The sequence below is a fragment of the Malaclemys terrapin genome, chromosome 10, assembly GCF_027887155.1.
Source record: "Malaclemys terrapin pileata isolate rMalTer1 chromosome 10, rMalTer1.hap1, whole genome shotgun sequence".
Lineage (NCBI taxonomy): Eukaryota > Metazoa > Chordata > Testudines > Emydidae > Malaclemys > Malaclemys terrapin.
This window is the reverse complement of record NC_071514.1, coordinates 38,998,350-39,019,178: the sequence shown is the minus strand read 5'-3', so window position 1 is coordinate 39,019,178 and position 20,829 is coordinate 38,998,350. Positions and strand designations below refer to the sequence as shown.

Sequence of the window (20,829 nt, the reverse complement as noted above, 5' to 3'; positions counted from 1 at the left end):
CTGAGGGGGGGCGGGTTGCGCGCGTGGGGGGAGGCACACGGACGTCTAGGGGCGGAGCCTGGCGTTAAATGAGAGGCGGGTGTGGTAGGGCGGGAGGTTGTTATGGGAAGGGCCGGTACGCCTGGGTGGTTGTGTACACCCGGGGAAGGAGGTTGCACACGTGGGGCTGCACACACAATAGGTTACCAATAGTGGGGAAAGGGTTGGGCAGGTCGGGGATTGCACACAGGGGACGGGTTGATATGGTGCGAAAAGGGGCTGTGCGCACTGGGGGGTTGCATATCCTCCGGCGGAGCGGAATGTGCACAAACGGGTTTGCACACAGACTCCATAGAGTGGGGAAAGGGCTGCACACGTATGGGGGGGGGATACACGTGCTGGTGTATACAGTGGGGAAGGGGACTGCACACGAGGGTTGCACACATGCTGGTGTATATAGGGGGGGCTGTGCACACGGGGTTGCATACATGGGGATGTGTATAGTGGGGGAGGGGATTGCATATGTGGGGAGAAGGGCTGTGCACAGAGGGGGGTTGCACACCTGCTTGTATATATAGTGGGGAAGGGGGCTGTGCACACCGATTGCTCACATAGAGGTGTATATAATGGGGAGGGGGGCTGTGCACACATGGGGGGTGTATAGTGAGCAAGGGGATTGCATATGTGGGGAAAGGGGCTGTGCACAGAGGGGGTTGCACACGGGGGAGGGGTATAGTAAGGAAGGGGATTGCATAGGTGGGGAGAGGGGCTGCGCGTACAGGGGGTTGCCCCATGCTAGGGCAGGACGTATCTGGGGGAAGGGTTGCCCCCGTAGGAGTCTGCATGCACAGAGCAGGCTGTTCCCAGGTCCTCACGAGGGCCCTGCCCAGGCTGGGTGAACAATGGGTCCTGGCGCCACGCCTCCAACTCGAACCCTGACTGGGGGCCGCGTGGACCGACGACACCGGGCTCCACCCCCTCCTCCTCCCGGCGCTGCTGGGCTTCAGGCAGGGAACTACCTTTCCCAGCGTGCCCGGGCCGGGAGGGGGCGTGCCCGCCGCTCTATCCCGGATCCCTTCTCGTTCGGCCGGCGGGGCGGTGCAGGCTGGGGAAGTGGGCACCAGGCGGAGCTATGGCGGAGCTGAGAGGTGAGCGGCGGCCGGGGCCGAGCCGGCTCCGGCGCGGATGCCGGTCCCATGGCATTGGGGAAGGGGCTGCAGGGGGAGCTGGGCTAGAACCTGGACCAGCTGCTCAGACACTCCCCGCCACGGGGATGCGCCTTCCTCGCGGCAGCGGGCGGCTCCCCGCAGAATGAGGCACATGGCACCTCCTACGCCGGCAGGGAATCCGCCAGCACAGGCACAGCCAGACTCCGAGGCCAGGCGTCCCTGGGGCTGGGGCAGGACCGCCCTGGGTTCTGTAGGGGCGGGGCTGGGGCAGGACGCCTGGGTTCTATTCCTGGGTCTAGCATGGAAGGTTTATTGATGGGGGAAGGGCTGAGAGGCAGGTCTCCTGGATTCTCTTGGTGAGTGGGAAGGGAAGGGAGAGGGCCTCCTGGGTTCTATTCCTGTCTCTGGAAAGGGAGTGGGGTCTGTTGGTTTGTGGGGAGGGGCTGGGGGTCTGGACTCTTGGGTTCTATTCCTGAGTGCTGCTGATTTCCACATGTGGTGTTGGTCCAGCATGTCCTCTGTACTTCTGTTTGTATATGGAAAATGGGTATAATGGTCCTTGCCCACACCTCTGCCAGCCACAAAACTACCAAGCGAGAGACAAACTGTAGCTTGCTGGTTCAGGCACCCCACTGGAAGGTGAGAGGTCCTGAGTTCAGGCCCCCTGCTCCAATCACTCTTTAATTATTTATCCACAGTGGAACAGCTTGAACAGGAGAGACTGAGGGAGCTCCTCTATCTATCTATCTCTCTATCTATCTATATGGGGTATATCAGAATATCCCATAGCTCAGTGCTCATAACTCCAACAGGTGGGAGATGCCTGTTCGCATCATTTCTTGTCAGCATCTCCCATTGATAGTTGTAGGCGGCCTCTCACCTAGTATGTCGGCTTTTGTGGATCGCATTCTAAGGCGCCTACCTCCACTCGTTGTATAGGAGCCTAGTGGCCCAACAGCTTTGTGGATCACAGTGTCGTTCCTGTGATTTTCTAGGTGCCATGATGATCAGCTTGTCTAAGTTCCTTTGTCGCGCCCACCCTCTTTGTCTATCCAGGCTCTCATGTGGTCCCTATCATTGTAGCATCTGAGGGTTAAAGAAGCGTGTGTTTGTTTGACGAAAGCTTAAATTCTGCAGGAATCAATGGCTTTGCTTACTCCACCCTCCTCTTCCTTATCCCTTTCCACTTGTTAGGGAAAGTTTCCTGCTTAGCACTGGCAAGTATAGTTTTCAAGGCCTACCAGGGATGCCATGCCCTGCATGAGCACTTGATGAGAATGCAGGTTCAGCTAAGCCTGCAAAGTCTGCTTAGGACCCTGAAGATTAAAGATTCTGCCATCAACAACATGGTGCATGAGGTGGAGTGGAAGCCAGCTCACTTTCTCATAACAGTATGGGCTGTGCAAATGACAGTAAACACACATTTTTGTCTGGCTCAGCAGGCGTGACTCAAAGACGAGTAGGGGGCAGATCTGGGGTGTGAGGATGCCGTATTTACCCAGGGACACTTTAAACCACATTGGGGAGGAGGTTTGGCCAGTTTTGGAGCTGGAGGCTCTTGGAGTAGTTGAATGTCTTACGCTGGGGCACAGATTTTTCACTGTCATTTGTTGCTCTGTCTAAACTGAAATCGTCTTGTAGTGAAACATACTGGACTTTAGGTAGTAGACATGTGTGGAACTGGACTGTGTGGTGCAAGACCAGAGCATGTAGGTTTGGACTGGAGGGTATTGAGGTAAAATCATGAATGGTGTGGAGAAAATGAATAGGGAAGTGTTATTTACCCCTTCATTTACTACGAACCAAGGTCATCCAGTAAAATTAATAGGCAGCAGGTTTAAAACAAACAGAAGGAAACTTCTTCATACAACACACAGTCACCTTGTAGAACTCGTTGCCAAGGCACGTTATGAAGGCCAAAAGTATAACTGGGTTCAAAAAAGAATTAGATAAGTTTGTGGAGGATTGGTCCACCAATAGCTATTAGCCAAGATGGGCAGGGATGCAATCCCAAACTCTGGCATCCCTAAACCTCTGATTGCTGGTACTGGATGACAGTGGGTGAATTGCTCTATAACAATTCTGTTCATTCATTCTCTCTGAAGCATCTGCTACTGGCCACTTTGGAAGACAGGATACTGGGCTAGATGGATCAGTACAGCCGTTCTTATGATCTGACTTGGAGGAGCTGTAGAACCATGCTATTAGCATGTGCTCGATGCTGTGCAAAATGCATCACTGCTCCAAGAATCGTGTGCTCTAAATTAGAGATGCAGGAGTGTTCAGACATATGGCAATGGTCTCTCCCGGGCCCCTAGGGGCTACTGTAATACAACTAATCCTGATAATCCATCATTTTCTCTGGTGGATGTTGTTTAAAAGTCTTAATGGAAGAAGTGAGTTTTCAGGAGGGGAAAGTGGTTGGGTGTATGGGAGAGGAAGACTGTTTTGAGTGTGAGGAACTGCATGGGAGGAAGCACGAGGATGAGCGTGGGAAAAGGACACAGAGGGCAGTTAGGGGTCAGGATAAGTTGTGCAGAGACCTAGAGATGATGAGCTTGAATTTGATGGAGGCCCTGAAAGAGGAATGGGGATGGGGATGGGATGGTGCATTGATCTGAGCAGCAGCATTTTGGAGGGGGCAGCTTCCCAGAGGGGAGAAGGTTGCAGCAGTGGAGGCAAGAGGGAGCGGGTGTCAAAGTATGGACAGGAATTTTAGCAGGGGTGGCCGGGAGTTGGCAATGTCAGGCCATTTTGTGAGACGGTGATTTTTGCCTGTTATGTCCTTGGATAACCCTTTGTTTTTGTGTGTTTGCTTAGTGTTTCCCCTTTCCTGCGTTGTGCAGAAATATGCCTGGGGGAAGATCGGCTTGGACAGCGAAGTGGCCAAGCTGCTGGCTAGCAGTGATCCACTGGCACAGATCGATCCAGACAAGCCATATGCTGAGGTAAGCCCCCAGCTCCCTCCCTCTGCCAGTCTTCTGTGGCGCAGGTTTTGCTGAGATCCCAGAGTCAGTCACTTTCCCTCTCCTATCTCCACCCTCATGACTGAGGCCAAAAGTTGGCTTCTTCCTTTGGAACATTGCAGCTATTACGCACATGAATAGCATCTACAGTGGCAGTGGCAAGTATGCTCTTGATCCTCATGCTTCAGGGCATAAGCAGATCACCAGCTGGGGTCAGGCAGGAATTGGAATCCCTTTTCCTTGCACTTCACTGCAGTGCAATACTGACAGAATCTGCAAAGGGGTGGGTGGGGATGGGGGGACTTCAGCTTTGTTTGAAGCATTGCATAGCTGGATTGAGCACCACTATGTCAATTCTTGTGTTTCAAAAGGTACTGAGGAGAAGATCAAGATCAAGCCTGGCAGATTGGACCTCTGTATACTTTGACGTAGCTGGGAGATGAGGAAATAATTATAGGTGGGTGGATGGGAGAGATGCGCTTAGAAGCTAAGGGGGATGCTGATATTCAATCTGAACTGTAGCAGGAAGTGAGAGCTGAGAACTCAAGTACAGACAATCCTACCTCCTTTTACCCTCTCCTTGAACCTGCCTATTTGGCCTGTCTTCTAAGCCTGTCAAGAGCCATGCTGGAGATGTTAATGGCTTTGTCCTGTCCCTTTTTTCCCACCCCACAAATGCCTGTTCCAGCTCTGGATGGGAACCCACCCTAGGGGCGACGCTGTTATTCTGGATAATCGAATTCCCCAGAAGACTTTAGGACAGTGGATAGCAGATAATCCTGGATGCCTGGGATCCAAGGTCAAGGAGACCTTCCAGGGCCAGTTGCCTTTCCTATTCAAAGTGCTGTCGGTTAACACAGCCCTGTCCATCCAGGCCCATCCCAACAAGGTAAGAAGCTGTTCTGAACCCCCTCCAAGTGCACTGCTGGGTCCTTGCAGGCAGCCTCTCTGCAGATGTCACTGATATAAGCTTTGCTGCTGAGTCGGGCCTGCTCTCGTGGCATGACACTCATGAGTGCACCACATTCATGGTCCCCTACCCACTGAGTTCTGGAATGGTTGCCATGGCCCCCTACCCACTGAGTTCTGGAATGGTTGCAGATGCTGCCAGCACCTGGCTGTTGCACTCCATGCCCAGAGGCTGCTAAGTACCTGACAGAGCATAGCTAAAGCCAGACCTTGCTCCAAAACCAGTGCAGATACAAAAACAAAACCCCCTTCATCTTGCACTCATCCAACCCCACTGGGACGAGACGCACCTTGCGTCTCACCCAGATGGGTGCCACAAACATGCTGTGGTGGCTGGAGGGGAAGAATACGGTACGGCCTCTAGGTCTTGAGAAGGGGCCCTGCCGTGTTGCCGTCAGATCATATTGTATTTTGACCCCATTGATTTCAATGGCTGTGACAGAGCATGGAGCACATGGCAGAGTAGCTCTATTTTAGAACAGGTCATTCAGTAAAACGCTTTCACTGCTTTTCCCAAGTTGCCTCCCTCAGTATAGGGACACGCACAGCGCTATGGACAGAAATAAAAATAATGGGAAGATTATTGTCTTCTGCCCTGTCTAGAGTCTACACAACAGGCTGCAGTTGAAATAGAGCCCATTCAGGTGTAATGTGGGGCCTAGGTGTCTACTTCAGCATCAGTCTTCTTTGAGCTTACAACCTTCCCAGTGAGGCCACCTGAGCATCTAGTGCCAGTCTGGCATGTAGAGCAGTAAGTCTGATCTGGCTCTGGCAGTGCTCCTATGTACGCTGCTGCTTTGTATGACTCTGAATTGTAATAGCTTAATGCAGATCAGCCAGTGGAAGTTGTGTACAAGGGGCTTTAAACATAAGGCAACAGTTCTGTTGATCATAACCTTTTGTTAAGCTCTTTGTACAAAATCTAAATGTTGGGCTTGAATCAGCCACTGGGTGTCATGGCCAGATCTGATTGCTTGGTTGAGGAGCTGTTTTATTTTGCTCCGTAACAAGAAGAGGGCATTAGGGCAATAAAATGTTCCTTTTTGCGTCATAAGGCTCAGCCCTGAGATGTTTGTTCTCCACCCATTTCCTGGGGAGAAAATAACTCTGACTGAAGCATAGGAGAACTCGTCTTGGGCAGAATATGGGCCTGGAGCTTTCACTGAGGGGTGTTAAGTGCTCTGATCTCAGCAACTGGTTCCCATCTGATACCAAAAAGCAGCTTTAAATTAGAAACACAGAAAGACTCATTGGACAGGAAGCCGTCCGCTCAGCAGCAAGTGCCACTGCCTACTGCTGAGACCCCTCTGTTCATCCTGGTGAGATGTGCACAGTGGAATAAACCCAGGGGACATAAGCCCAGCCTTTGCTAGCATGTGCTTGTATCCCAGATCTCCTTGGTGCTGCAGTGTTGCCATGTCTGCTGGCTGCACTTGCATTTCCTCAGCATCCTGTGTTTTTAAATGTGCAGTCGCTGTGCTGAAGTGTCCTGGTTGGGACCGCAGCAGTGGGCAGAGAAGGGAGGTAGATGGGGGGGATGTTTAGCTAGTTGGGCATTCAGGCTGAAGCCTGGCACGTAGCTAGCCGTAGCCCCTCTCTGGGAAGCCAGGAGGATGGTGCAGTGAGGGAGCCCAGGGAGTGAGAATTCTGACAGGGGTGAGTCACTCTGACCCCCTAGGAGGACTGACTTTCCTTATTGAATCCATTTGGTGGGATCTCTTCCCCAGGATGCAGCCTCCCAGCGCGTGAGCTGGTGCCGAGGGACCTGGCTGTTGAGGGGGCATTGCCCGGACTCTGACTCTTTTTGTCCTCGTCTCCCCTCTCTAGGAGCTGGCGGGGAAGCTTCATGCCCAGTTTCCCGAGCACTATCCAGATGCCAATCACAAGCCAGAGATGGCCATTGCGCTGACCCCCTTCCAGGGCATGTGCGGCTTCCGGCCCGTGGAGGAAATTGTGGCTTTTCTCCAGAGTAAGCACCAGGTGGCGCTGCTGGCTGGGGATGTGCTGGGCAGGGCAGGAGAGGGAGGATAAAGAGATCCCAAGCTTGGGGCTGTCGGCTTGAGTGACAACATTCTTGAGTGACAACATTCGAGTCAGAGGAAAAAGGAAGGGTCAGATGCTATGGGGCCGGGGGAGGGAGGGCTGAGCACTTGTAAGGGTTAATAAGATCCCCTTCAGTGTATCCCTGCAGGTGGGCTGGGCATATCCTCCTCCAGCCCCTGGCGGTGTCGCTCCAAGCAGAGCCCTGCAGGGAGGAGAAATGCCAACGCATAAGGCCTGGTGCAGTGGTCCCAGAAGCTGAGCTCCGGGCCCCAGGCTTGCACTCCCCTCTCGCTGGGCCTGCCTGCGGTGGGCTGATCACTCTGACTGACCAGCCGCGATTATGGGGGCTGCTCCATTGCTGAGCCCCTCGCCCCCAGGGGAAGCTGCCCTCTGCTGGATGTAACGAGCAGCTTCGTAATGCAGATCAGCACCTGGGAAAGGCTCAGCGGAGCAGCTCGGAGACACTAAGCCAGACAAGACCTGGGGCTAGCACGTCCGTGTTGGCAGTTACTTTATCCCTTCTCCAGGCTTTTCAAACACAGGTGCCCAAAACAGAGACTGAAATGCCTAAGTGTGCACCAGAGTGCAAAGCTGGGCCCAGGGAATGCAGTGATGGGGCAGGGGCTCCTGGCTTCTATGGCCTGCTCTGCTGCTACCATGCTCTGTGACCATAAGCCAAATGCTTTGCAGAAGGGGGCGTGGTGTTAGCAGCCCATCCCTGGTGGGTAGCTGAGTGGGTGGGTTTGCTCCTGCTATCCTACCCCAGCCCAGGCTCCTGACAGGCATCTGCTCTTTGCAGAAGTCCCCGAGTTCCGGGCGCTGATTGGCAATGTGGCAGCGGAGCAGCTGGAGCGCAGTGTGTGCAACGACCCCCGAGGCGTGTCTGCTGCGCTGCGGGTCTGCTTCACCAGGATGATGAAGAGCGAAAAGAAGGTCTTTGTGGACCAGCTGAACATGCTGGTGAAGAGAATTTCCCAGGAAGGTTTGTTCTGTGTCTGTCTGTGACGTGGAGAGTCCTGCGTTCCCGGGGGGGTCGGGGATGCGGCTGTCTCCTCTTCCTGTCGGTCCAGGAGAAGGAATGTCCCTTGGAGCTGGGACAGCTCAGAGGCTGCCTGCATGGATCCTTGCCCCACGCTGGCCCTGGCAGTTCCTGGATTAGTGAATGGGATGGAGCTGCCATGGATCTTTGGGAGCAAGCAGGCATCTTGGAGTGGGTTAGAGGGGGCAGCATCTTTGTAGCCACTGACCGGCTCGCACTTGTCAGGGCTTTTAACACCACCCTGCTAGGTGGGACCAGCTGCCCTGGCTGGGTGGGTGATGGTATTGGATGTAATGACTGGGTTCCCTAGGGGGATGCTGCAGGTGGAGCGGGCGTGACACACGGGACAGAGTGCACGTTTCACTGCTAGCTCCTCCCCAGCTCCATCCTCCCACAGTGCAGTCACCTAACCTCACTCCAGAATAACCGAGGGCTGTGCCCTTTGCTTCCTGCTGATTGGTCTTGTGAGTGCTAGCTGAGGCTGTTACATTGTCAGTTGCCTCCCTGCAGGAACAGCACCTGGCGCCATCTCCCCCTGCCGTTCCAATCAAGGCAGAGCGCTTTGGGGAAAACCTGTTCGCCTTCAGAGGCAGGAAACATCCCCTGAAGTGCACACAACTCCCAGCTCTACACTGCTCTGTTCATGTAGGAGAGAGTAGCTGTCTGCTGCTTGGCCAGTGATAGTCTGTGAAATGGGGAGTTGCTACAGAATGTGCCTGTCCTGTATTGCCCCCTGCTGGCCAAACGTGGCCCTGCTGGCATTCCCTGCCTCAGTTTCCCCTCACCAGGGTTTCCTGTCTGTTCTGGAGATTCATGGATTAATCCTCTGTCTGGGTCACTCTGAGTTCAATCCCCTTCTGGGGTAACAAAAGTCCAAACAAAGTTCTTTCACCTCACTTGGGCTCCTCTTCAGCCCGCCTTCTGGACTCCCTTTATCCCCGAGTTGAGAGACCCAAAGTGCTGACTCCCAGGCTACTTCCCTGGTGTCCTTCCAGCCCTATGTCAGGACTTGCTACCTAGAGTTCCTTCACCAAACTAAATTCTCTGCCCCTTTGTGAGGCCCAGGTGCTTATCACGCTGCCACCTGACCCCCAGTAGTCCTGAGAGGGCGGATCAGCTGAGCACACCGTGCGAGGTGTGGTCCCTCACTGCTTGGGGGCGTTAAAGATCCTAAGTCACTTGTGAGAAGCATGTATAGCCCTGGCGTCCTGGCTGCTATCAGTCTTGGGTAACTAGGCTCCACCCTGTGATTTTTAGCTGGATCTGACACCTCTTCACTGCCTGCCCTGGGAAGCTTTGCTGGTGTTCACAGGCCTGAAGTGGCTGCAGTTCAACCCCTCACCCTGTATTTGAACAGGAGCCGTGTAAGTTGCCCTGGAGCGATACCGCCAGGAAAGGCCTGTGTGAGTTCAGCACTGAACACGAGTAACGTTATGGCCTGGGGACAAAGCCAGAGCTTCAGATCCCACCCTGTGTATAGTTTACCCAGTAAAAATAAACTGAGTGGAACAGCCAGGTGGGCCTGGAGGGCACATGTGTATTTATACCGAAGAGTAACAAGCGTGGAGAGGATTTTGCCTCCTGCCCTCCCTGCTCCAGCAGGGCAAAGCTCTGAGCACTCTTGGCTGGAGCTCGTTATATCCCAGCATGGTCTTTCCCGTCAAGACTGATCTGCTCCTCGAACCAACCCAGCGAGTGTTCGCCCAACAAGCAGTAGGAGAGGAGCGTCTGTCTTTCCGGCATGGCCCACGACCGTGAGTGAGGGCAGACTGTCAAGAAGCAGGGCACAAATCCCGAATTAGCTGAGTTCTATACTTAGATTTCACCAACCACCTAACAAATCTGAACTCGTAAATCCCTAAAACAGCCTTAACATGGAGTCTCAGACAGTCCCCTGGGGCACTCCGGTTTATCTTGCAAGCCTGCCTTATGCCAAAATTCCCAACAATATCCAGGTTACTCCCAGTCCTAAAGGACCAGTCACTTATCCCAGGTCAATTGTACCCTAGATCTCTTACCAGAGGCAATGCTTGTAGCCATCCTGTGATAAACTAACCAAAGATTTATTAAATAGGAAAAAGAAATGAGTTATTTACAAGGTTAAAGCAGGTAAGCAAAGACACACAAATGAATTACAGTTTTAGATTTCAAATGGTAACAGATGCGTGCTGTAATATGCAAGCTCTATATGTCCTTTAGGGCTAACCCAAGCTGAGCATAGCTTGCTTATGCTTAGAAATATTACCCTCTGAATTCCAGGCAGCATAGTGATGATTCTTCCTTGGCAGGGATTTTTATGCTCTTCCCCCAGTTTTGAAGCTGTGATGGGATGAGGGCTTGTAAACATCCCCTCTTCACGGGCGTGGGAAGAGCAATCAACAAAATCTTTTGTCGCCTGATGTTGCACAGTGGCTTATCTGGTGTCTAGAGGCCAGGTTGGGGAGAGATGACACCTCTTGTGGTAAACTAGCACTTCACGCTTGGTGATGCATCTCTCCTGACTGGGTTTTTTTACACTTACTTACCCATTACCTTATGGGGGGGTGGGGTAGAGATACTACAAGTAGGATTAATGCAGGCAGCAGCCTACAAGCATGCCATACAATCTAAACCAGGGGTCCCCAATGCAGTGCCCGCAGGCACCAGGGCGCCCGCTGGGGCATCTAAGTGCGCCCGCATACTGGCAGCGGACGAGCATCTGCCGAAATGCCACTGAAAAACGGCATTTCGGCGACAATGCCTCTGGATGATGGCGCTTCTCAGCAAGCGGCGTTGCCGCTTGTCAGCGGCATTTCGGCAGATGCTCGTCCGCCGCCAAGGTCCTCTGTGGCTCGTCGTCTGGTGCCCGCCAGACGAAAAAGGTTGGGGACCACTGATCTAAACACTAACCTCATTCTTAGACTCTAGGATTTGTTTTAACTATCGTAACCCACAGGGGAGCCAGACTGGCTTCCAGCTCTGCATTTGTCAGTGTGCAATGAAGCCTGGGCCTTGGCATGAGTTGGCCCCCAAGCTTATGCCAGATCTTCAGCAGTCTCTCTTTCCTCGGGTTGCTGGGGCTCTGTCGGGGACGCTCCCATAGTGGAAATACAAAGGAGCCCTTTTATTCCAATGGAGGGGAAGCGTGAGCCAAGCCAAAGAGGCCTCCTTTCTAATGAAGGAGTTTCAGGTCAAGTGAGGCTGCCCCAGGCTCTGCTCCAGCAGGAGGGGGGAAGAAGGAGGATCAGCTCCAAAAGGATACCCCCTCCCCCACCCCTCAAACGGCCATTCTTGGGTGGGGGAGAATGCCCCTTCTGACCTGCTCCCCACTGGAAGAGGAGGGAGGGGCTGAAGTAGAAAATGGGGGGTGGAATATGGAGATGAGTATCTGTCCCTGGAAGCCCCCCTTCCTCCTCTCCTTCCCATGTCCCAGTCCTCCCAGGGAAGGAAAGGATGGACCTGTTGGATGCTGAGGAGAGTGCCTGGGGAGACCTGGGCGTAAGACAGGGAGAGGAGTGGCGGTGGCATGTGTGTGGAATGGGCAGGTGGGCGGAGGGTTTTGGAAGTGGAATGAAGGGGTGGGTCCAGGTGTATGGTGATGTATCGTAGCTGGCAGGGTTTGTGTCTGGGGGGGTGAGGAGTAAGCATTTCTGCTATCCAGGAGATGCCCTTGTGGGAGAGAACAGGCCACTGGCAGTCTCTCTCGACTGCAATCGATAGTTGGGTTTAGTGAGACAGCGTGGAGTGGGTGGCCTGTGATGTACTGGAGGTCAGGCTAGGTGATCAGTTCCTTCTGACCTTATACTCTGACTGTATGATCCTGGTGTCCCAGGCAGTGGCATGGGAAAAACCAGCCATCCCACCCATCCCTCCCCTAGAGCAGAGCCTGGGGACATTAGACCCTGTGTCTCTGGAAGTGGACGGATCTGGGTGAGTCTCATGTGGCTAATGAGGTCTGACTCGTAACCACACCCAGGCAGGTTGGATCCTTCGTTGGCCACCTGTCCTCACTCGTCCCATCTCTGGGGATCTAGAGGGACTCGGATGTGCAGCTGGACCTGCCTAGGCCTGCTCTGGCCTCCTGATGAGGAGGGTTTGGGGGAACCCCAAAGCCGCTGGCGGCACTGGGCGCCCCACTGGAGGGCTGTAAGCAAAGCAGTGGCTCTTGCCAAAGGGACTAAGTTGTGGGGCTGCTGCTAACCTGGTTTTGCTCTTGTCCCCCACAGTTGCTGCGGGGAAGGACACCTCGGGGAGCAGCGGGAAGCTGCTGCTGCAGCTGCACTCGCAGTTCCCAGGAGACATCGGCTGCTTTGCCATTTACTTCCTGAACCTGGTGATGCTGCAGCCAGGAGAGTCCATGTTCCTAGGAGCCAACGAGCCTCATGCCTACCTCTATGGAGGTGAGATTGAGTGGTGGCTGGGCAGGTGGGGCGGCTGCTGTGTTCCTGTGCTAAGCCAATGCTATTGAGACCGTTCCGAATAATAGCATTTGTGGTTCCACTAATTCAGGGGTTGGCAACCTACGGCACGCGAGCCGATTCCGAGTAGCACGCTGCTGCCCACTGAGAGGAGGAGGGGCGGAGGGGCCGGAATGCACCACGCTGTGGGAAGAAGTGGGAGGGGGAAGCTTGGCTGCCGCAGGGTCAAGTTTATGTCTCCTGCCCCCACAGGGGAGAGCGGTGGGGAGGGGGTCCCGGCCTCGCCCCACTCAGCCCCCCCGCCCACCGCTCTCCCCTGCGGGGGTAGAAGGCAGAAGCTTGGTCCTGCGGCAGCCACGCTTCCCCCCCCCCCCCCCCGTTTCTTTCCACAACGTGGTGCATTCCGGCCCCTCCTCCTCCCAGAGGGGCAGAGCCGAGCACAGCCTGCTCGTCCGTAGAGCAGGCAGAGAGAGGTATGGACGGGCCTGGGGGAAGGGGGTGGAACAGGTCATATCCCTCCCAGCCCCCTGCCATGAGCCACTCAGGGCAGGGGGCTGGGAGCACCCCCACGAGCCGAGCACCCCAGCCTTCTGCCCTGCACCTCCCCACCCCAACACACACCCATCCCTCTGCCCTGCACCCCCCCCACACACACCCCAGCCCTCTGCTCTGACCTCGAGTCCCTCCCCCAACAGCCAGCCTTCTGCCCTGCACGTGCACACACCCCAGCCCTCTGCCCTGACCTTGAGTCCCCCCAACCCTCTGCCCTGAACCCCCCCACACCCAGCCTTGTGCCCTGCACCTCCACACACCCCAGCCCTCTGCACTGAACCCCCCACCCAGTGGGCTGAGCTAGCTGGCTGGCGTAAGATCAGCATTTTAATTTAATTTTAAATGAAGCTTCTTAAACATTTTGAAAACCTTGTTTACTTTACATACAACAATAGTTTAGTTATATAATATACACTTAAAGAGAGACCCCTTTTAAAAAAAGTTAAAATGTATTTCCGGCACGCGAAACCTTAAATTAAAGTCAATAAATGAAGACTCGGCACACTACTTCTGAAAGGTTGCCGACCCCTGCACTAATTGGTGGATATTGACTCCTATAATGGAATGGGCACTCTTCTAACCCTGGCTATGGTAAGACCGCCACTTCCAATCATCATGATCCATGACTTATGTTGATCTCCAGGTTACATCTTATCTCAAGGACCCTGCCTTGGCCATTGTGGGACCTGGGATACCAAACTAGGTGGCTCGTTGGCCTTTTCGAGCATGGTCACCACTAAGTGTCTCCATGGAGGATGGAGTGAAAGGCCGCCGCTTGGATCGTGCTTTCTCGGATCGATGCATTGTGGAGGGAGGTGTTTCAGGCTTAAGATTGCCACCTACTCCCTTACCCCGTAGGTGCCCAGCCTGGTGTTGACTGCAGCTGTTTGTGGGGAGGAAGTGTTAGCTGTGTTAGTTTTGTATCAGCAAAAACGAGGAGTCCTTGTGGCACCTTGGAGACTAACAAATTTATTTGGGAATAAGCTTTCATGGGCTAGAACCCACTTCATCAGATGCATGGAGTGAAAAATACAGGAGCAGGTATAAATATATGAAAGGATGGTGGTTGCTTTACCAAGTGTGAGGTCAGTCTAATGAGATAAACCAATTAACAGCAGGATACCAAGGGAGGAAAAATCTCTTTTGAAGTGGTAAGAGAGTGGCCCATTACAGACAGTTGACAAGAAGGTGTGAGTAACAGTAGGGAGAAATTAGTATTGGGGAAATTAAGTTTAGGTTTTGTAATGACCCAACTACTCCCAGTCTTTACTCAGGCCTAATGTGATGGTGTCCAGTTTGCAAATTAATTCCAGTTCTGCAGTTTCCCATTGGAGTCTGTTTTTGAAGTTTTTTTTGAAGAATTGCCACTTTTAGGTCTGTTATCGAGTGACCAGAGAGATTGAAGTGTTCTCCTACTGGTTTTTGAATGTTATGATTCCTGATGTCAGATTTGTGTGAATAGATATGTGGACAGAGTTGGCACCGGGGTTTGTAGCAGGGTTTGGTTCCTGGGTTGGTGTTTTTGTTGTGTGGTGTGTAGTTGCTGGCCAGTCCTCGCCCACAGACAGCCCCCCAACCTGAAGCAAATACTCACCAGCAACTACACACCACACAACAAAAACATCAACCCAGGAACCAAATCCTGCTACAAACCCCGGTGCCAACTCTGCCCACATACCTATTCAAGGGACACCACCATAGGACCTAACCACATCAGCCACACCATCCTGGGCTCGTTCACCTGCACATCTACCAATGTGATATATGCCATCATGTGCCAGCAATGCCCCTGTGCCATGTACATTGGCCAAACCGGACAGTCTCTACGGAAAAGAATAAATGGACACAAATCTGACATCAGGAATCATAACATTCAAAAACCAGTAGGAGAACACTTCAATCTCTCTGGTCACTCGATAACAGACCTAAAAGTGGCAATTCTTCAACAAAAAAACTTCAAAAACAGATTCCAATGTGAAGCTGCAGAACTGGAATTAATTTGCAAACTGGACACCATCAGATTAGGCCTGAATAAAGACTGGAAGTGGTTGGGTCATTACAAAACCTAAACTTAATTTATCTCGTTAGACTGACCTCACACTCGGTAAAGCAATCCCCATCCTTTCATGTATTTATACCTGCTCCTGTATTTTTCACTTTATGCATCTGATGAAGTGGGTTCTAGCCCATGAAAGCTTATGCCCAATAAATTTGTTAGTCTCTAAGGTGCCACAAGGACTCTTCATTGTTTTTTCTCTTACTCAGTGTCTCTGACATGATGGGATGGCATGTTTCCCTGAGCCAGGCATCCCTAGTCTTTCCCGCAGTGGAGGGACGGAGGCTTTTCCTCCTGCCTGAAGCCTGCTGGAGCTGAGTTTAGACACCTGGCTTCCCAGGAGATGCTCTCTGATCGGGAGGGTCCCACCTTTTGCACTGACACTGAGCTTCCTTGCTCCCCAGACTGCATCGAGTGCATGGCATGCTCCGACAACACTGTGCGAGCTGGCCTGACGCCCAAATTCATTGACGTGCTCACCCTGTGTGAAATGCTGAACTACACCCCAGCACCCAGCAGCTCCAAGGTCTTTGCCCCCACGCAGAGCCGCTTGGATCCCTGTGTCTACCTCTATGACCCGCCTGTGCCAGACTTCACTGTCATGAAAATAGAGGTGAGTGGGGACCCTGGCTCAGCAAATGAACGGGGGGGAGAGGAGCCTAGTAGCAGTATCAGACCTCTCCTCCGACGGGAGCAAACAGAGACAGCATCCTTGCCTTTGGATCTCTCTAGCAACTTCTCCATTCCTGTCAACAAGCAGCAGTAATTGGCTTTGCAAAGAGCTAGAACTAAACCTAAGCCTTCCTTGCCAAAGGCCATGTCACTGTGATGTGGGGTGGGAGGGAAGAGACTTCCCAGTCAAGGAGGGGAAAAAAGCACATCCATCAGTTGGGCTGCCCATTAACATCCGACTCTTATCCCCTTCCCTCCAATGCTGTGACCTGAGATGAGATCACTGCATCCCCTCCCCAGCCTATTGGGGTTCCCCCTTCCCTCCCACCACCTGTACTAGAGGTAGCATCACGGGGTAAGCTGAACCTGGGACAAGCCACGCCGTGACTTTGAGACCATAAGGCAATGGGATTAGGGGAGCAATGATACTCAGACCTCAGTGGTTCAGGACCCACATTAGCGACCAACATTACCGAAAAGAGCCATAGTAGTATCTGGCTATAATACTCTATAGTCCTATTTAAACAGTATGATGGGAAATATTTAGGTTTTTTATATATAATATTCTCACAGCAAATAAGTTGTTAATTTAGTGCAAGTTGATAACTGAATTGGTTAATAACATAGTAAAAGCATCCTGATTGGTTAATAACTTAGACTGGCTAATAATTAAATCAGTGTTTTAATATCAGGCTCTGCAAAGAGCCCCAGGAGACATGTGAAAGCCACTTGTGGCTCCCGAGTATCACTGGACTCAGCTAGCCGGCTCTGGGACAGGTGCCGGAGTGTGTCTGCCCAGACTGCCCCCTGAAGCCAGAGTGTCCCATGTCCTCCAGTGAGCTTTGCCTCTGGATCCTGCTCCGTTTCCCCCTCCCCCGGCCTGCTGCTGCAGCTGGGGTTGGCAAGTTTCGCTTTGCTTTGAATGCAGAGCTGGGGGAGATATGCCCACCTCTTTCCTGGGTCACGTTATCCACTCGTCTGCCCGGGCCTGAAAGCTGCAGCCAGAGTGGGAAGCCAAGCCCCAGTCTGAGCAGCGCTAGGATGTGCTAAACAAAGCAAGCATCTCTCTTTGCTCAGTGCTTGGCATGGGGTAGGAGCTAGAATGCCACGCAGAGCTGAGACCTGGGGGTGTTTAGCTAGGCCCTGTGCTCTCAGTTGAGGGAGGTGATGAGAGGCAGCACTGCTGTTGGTTTTTCCCTCTTCCTGCTGTGTTCTACCATTCACTTGTCTCCCTCCCTCTCCCGGTGCTCTCTCAGCTGCACAGGCATCGCTGCACCATCGTTGGCTGCTCACCTCTCCACAGGGTGGTGGTGAAGGAGCTAGAGACTGACTCCAACAGCTGGAGCTTGGCTGCTCTGAGTTATGCTGTGATCTCCCAGGTCTCATGGGGCTTGGGCTGCTGTGAGCAGCGGCAGGCTCCAGCGTTAAGACACTGTGCCATGGGTCGTCTGAGATACAAGTGCCTCCTGCGTCCTTGAGGAGGCAGAAACTTGCATAGGAATTTGAGCCAGACTTTGTTTCCATGGCAAATGTGTTTCCATTGCAGATTCCCTCCTCTATTAAGCTGTACCTCATCTCAGCCATCGACTCTGCCAGTATCCTGCTGGTGATCCAAGGCACGGCCGTGGGCACCTCCACCGCTGCCATTTCTGAAATGACCCTGCGCCGGGGCTCAGTGCTCTTCATCTCTGCCAATGAGAGCGTCTCCCTGCACCTGTCCTCCCTGGATGGAATGCTACTCTTTCGAGCCTGCTGCCTCCTCTAGCCTGGGACACTTGGCACCTACCCTGCTGTGACTCCATTTAGAATAGATAGAAACTGGCCTCTGCAAACTAGACTTGAGCATGACGGGTTAGCTTGAAACTTGCCCACAAACTACTGTGTCTAAACCTAAAGCAGCAGGGTCCCAATCTGTAGAAACAGCAACTCCAACTCCCATCCCCTGACTTGCCTCTCTTCAGCTCCCAGCATTAAATGAAGTGCTGGGAGGAAGAGTCCATTATCTTCCCCCCCTCCCATTATGTAATACTGTAGAGGCAGCTGCTCTCATGTCTGCTCCAAGTGGATATGGAGAGTAATAGGTGAGTTTCCCTAACATAGTGCATCCTGTAGTGCCAGCAGAGCATTACCTGCACTGTGACATCTGTTCCTTTTGGTCTCAAGTGGGCCATGGAGTTGTAGCTGGAAGGGGGTGGGGGGGACGTGATTGGGATTTGTATGGGGGTAAGATGCATGTATACTATTAAGATAGGAGTCCCTTTTGGAGCTACCACAACTGGAAAGCACAGTACTGCAAGGGAACGCTGGTGAGTTCCTCCTCAAGGGATGCTGTGCCAACCTGTCCGGGGGGAAGCTATAGAATAAGATTGTTTGGTTGTTGCAGGAAACTCTCAGTGCTTTTTCTCCTAGCTCGTCAATTTCCATCCCTAGTGATGCAGTTTCAAGCCCTGTGATCCACTGTTCGCAGTGGAGCCCTTACCCTATTAGCTGGGAGTAGCTTATTCCCCAGCCATAAGCAGATCCCAGTGCTGTGCAGGGGAGAGATGAGATGGAACCTTTCAACAGAGTTCATTTGAGCAAGTGGCCTTGATCATCTTGCTGTCCCTTACGGACACATTGTATTTGAAATAGGTGCTGGGTATAATGGAGAACTCATGTGGCTCTCACCCCAATCTGTCCAAAGCAGGTCCTGCAGAAGATAGGCTGACAATTGGGATTGAATCTGTGGCTTGTCAAAGTTTCCTCTGTGCCTGCCACATGCTAGCATTGACTCATTTTCATGAACAGCAAGTGCATCCGTAAACCCATCAGCCAGCAAAACACCCCCTCTCCCATGTGCCCACTTTACTGAGTCCCCTGATCTTTGGCCTAAAGCCCTAGTTTGGAGATGGGTATTAGACACTCTGCAGCTGCTCTTCCAAAGGCTGCTGCTCCTGCCCCATCCAGTTGTTTCTGGGAATGATAGTTAGTCCATGGTGTGTATGTGCAAATTAGACATTTCTCCTATGGGTAGAGGGTGGAGGAGAGTCAGGGATGGAGTAAGGCTGATAGAGAGCCTGAAGTGACCAAATGTGTTTTTGGCAATTAAAGGGGAAAGGGGTGCAATCCTGAGCTGTAGTGGATCAGCCAGACTCCATTTGTGCCTTCCTCCACCACTGACAACAGAATTGCCTTGGGCTTAAACTTCCTATCTTCAGAACAACAAAAGGAGAGGGGGCTGTGAGACTCCTCCCCTCCAAATTCTGCCACAGCAAGGCAAATTCCTTAAAGCAAGACAGCAGAGGGAGTGAACTGTGCACTTTTAAGACGGGAAAGGGCCTATCCTGCTCTGAAGCAGGCATCTCCGAGACTAGATGAATGCAGAGGCTGTGGTGGCTAGGAATTAGAGCAGTGGTCAGCATCAGAGCTCCTGAGTTTTATTCCTGCTTCTACCTCCCTGTAGGATTGTCAGCAAGTCACTTAACTTCTGTACCTCCAGTCCCTGCCCTGCGAAATGAGAATAACTGATCTACCTCACAGGGGCGTTGAGGCTGCATGGATGAATGCTTGAAGTGCTTGGAGCTCCTTGGCTGAAATGTGCTATATGAATAAAGGATTATCCTTGCCCTTCATTGCGTCACGGGGAAACAGTCTTCGCTGTCCCCCTCTTCTCAGCCAGACTAATCCCCCCTAGCTCTGCTACACTGGAATGGTGTTTAGATTGCTGAAGGGGGAAGCTAGAAGGGTGGTTAGTTCAGTTTGCTGGACCTAACAGCTTGCTCTTGTTAGATTTCATTCTGTTGGTTAGCCATGACTCCCATGTTCACAGGTTAGTGCTATCTGTTATACAGGGCCAGGCTTTCTACAGCCCCATACTCTGCCCTAGCAAGACTGTGACACTACCTAAGCCTGGTGCTATTTCAGTGTGCCTACAGCTATAGATATAGACTGACACACAGTCTAACAGGAGAGGTCATTCCTACAGGGGTAGTTGGTTGCTATGGCATAGCTGGCTTAAGCTTGCAGGTGCTGGCATTTTTGGTGGGAAGCAACCTGGTTGCATCATTCCACAAGCGAAGAGATGTGCACCCACTCTTGGTGCTAATGCTAAGAGTAGCTTAGGCTTGATTTGTTCACATCTTAATGGCAGTTCTAATGTGTAGCCCTTGAACTGTCTTTGCCCCCAGGGTGGTGACTAGGTCAGGCAGCGGCACAGTGACATCAGTATTAAAGAATTCACTTTTGTTTTCCAACCCCAGAATGATCTGCTGGGAACATACAGGCTGCAGCAGCCAGGCTCATGGGGTGATGCATTGGTGGAGTTAATCCTTGTTCTTTCACCTGCCTGTTGCTCATTTCAATCTTTTAACCATGGAGACTCAGCCAGGGCTCTGTCCCTCTTCAGTTCCTTGTTCTGGGGTGGGGGGAGGGGATCTATCACTGAACCTAGATTAATCTGATAAGTACTTCCTCAGGACCCAGTCAGAATTACACAGCATCAAACTCTGCTCCAGTGGAATAATCCCCCCCTTTGTTTGGCTTTAAAGAAAAACTTCTATTTTGATGTAATATTTTAGGTAATTCCTCGGTGGAGAGGGGAACACAGTGTTTGTTGTACAATGAAGCTGAGCTCTTAATTAACTGGAGTCATTCTGGAGCCCCAAGGGGTCAATAGGCTCTGCTGGGGTGGGGAAGGAAAGCTGCAGCAAGAACTGAACCCAAGGAGGAGCTAGCCTTAGGTATAGAACCTGGATTTATGAACTAGGGATGAGTGAGACTTTTCTCCCAACACACCTGGCGGTGCTGGTTTGACTTGTGCACCATATGCTGCTCTACCAAGAGCTATAAATCCATTTAGCAGGGTGGCGCAGCAGTGACAAAGAACCTTGCAGCATGGTATGTCAACAGCTAGGGTATATTCATGGACTGGAATGTTGTAACAAAGAGGAATAAATAAAGAGTCACTGCAGAAGACAAGCCCTGGGCATTGTCTGCACTTTATTTCAAA

General features: G+C 52.4%; 1 protein-coding gene across 1 annotated transcript; it reads left to right on the top strand.

Moving 5' to 3' along the window:
• The first annotated feature begins 881 nt into the window (after positions 1-881).
• On the top strand, positions 882-20,798 carry MPI (mannose phosphate isomerase). Its single transcript, XM_054042237.1, is given in 9 exon segments — positions 882-918; positions 921-1,127; positions 3,969-4,096; positions 4,803-5,003; positions 6,911-7,052; positions 7,926-8,108; positions 12,371-12,544; positions 15,575-15,783; positions 17,389-20,798. Coding segments are annotated over 9 exon segments (1,500 nt in total). The 3' UTR covers positions 17,608-20,798.
• The last annotated feature ends 31 nt before the right edge of the window (positions 20,799-20,829 follow it).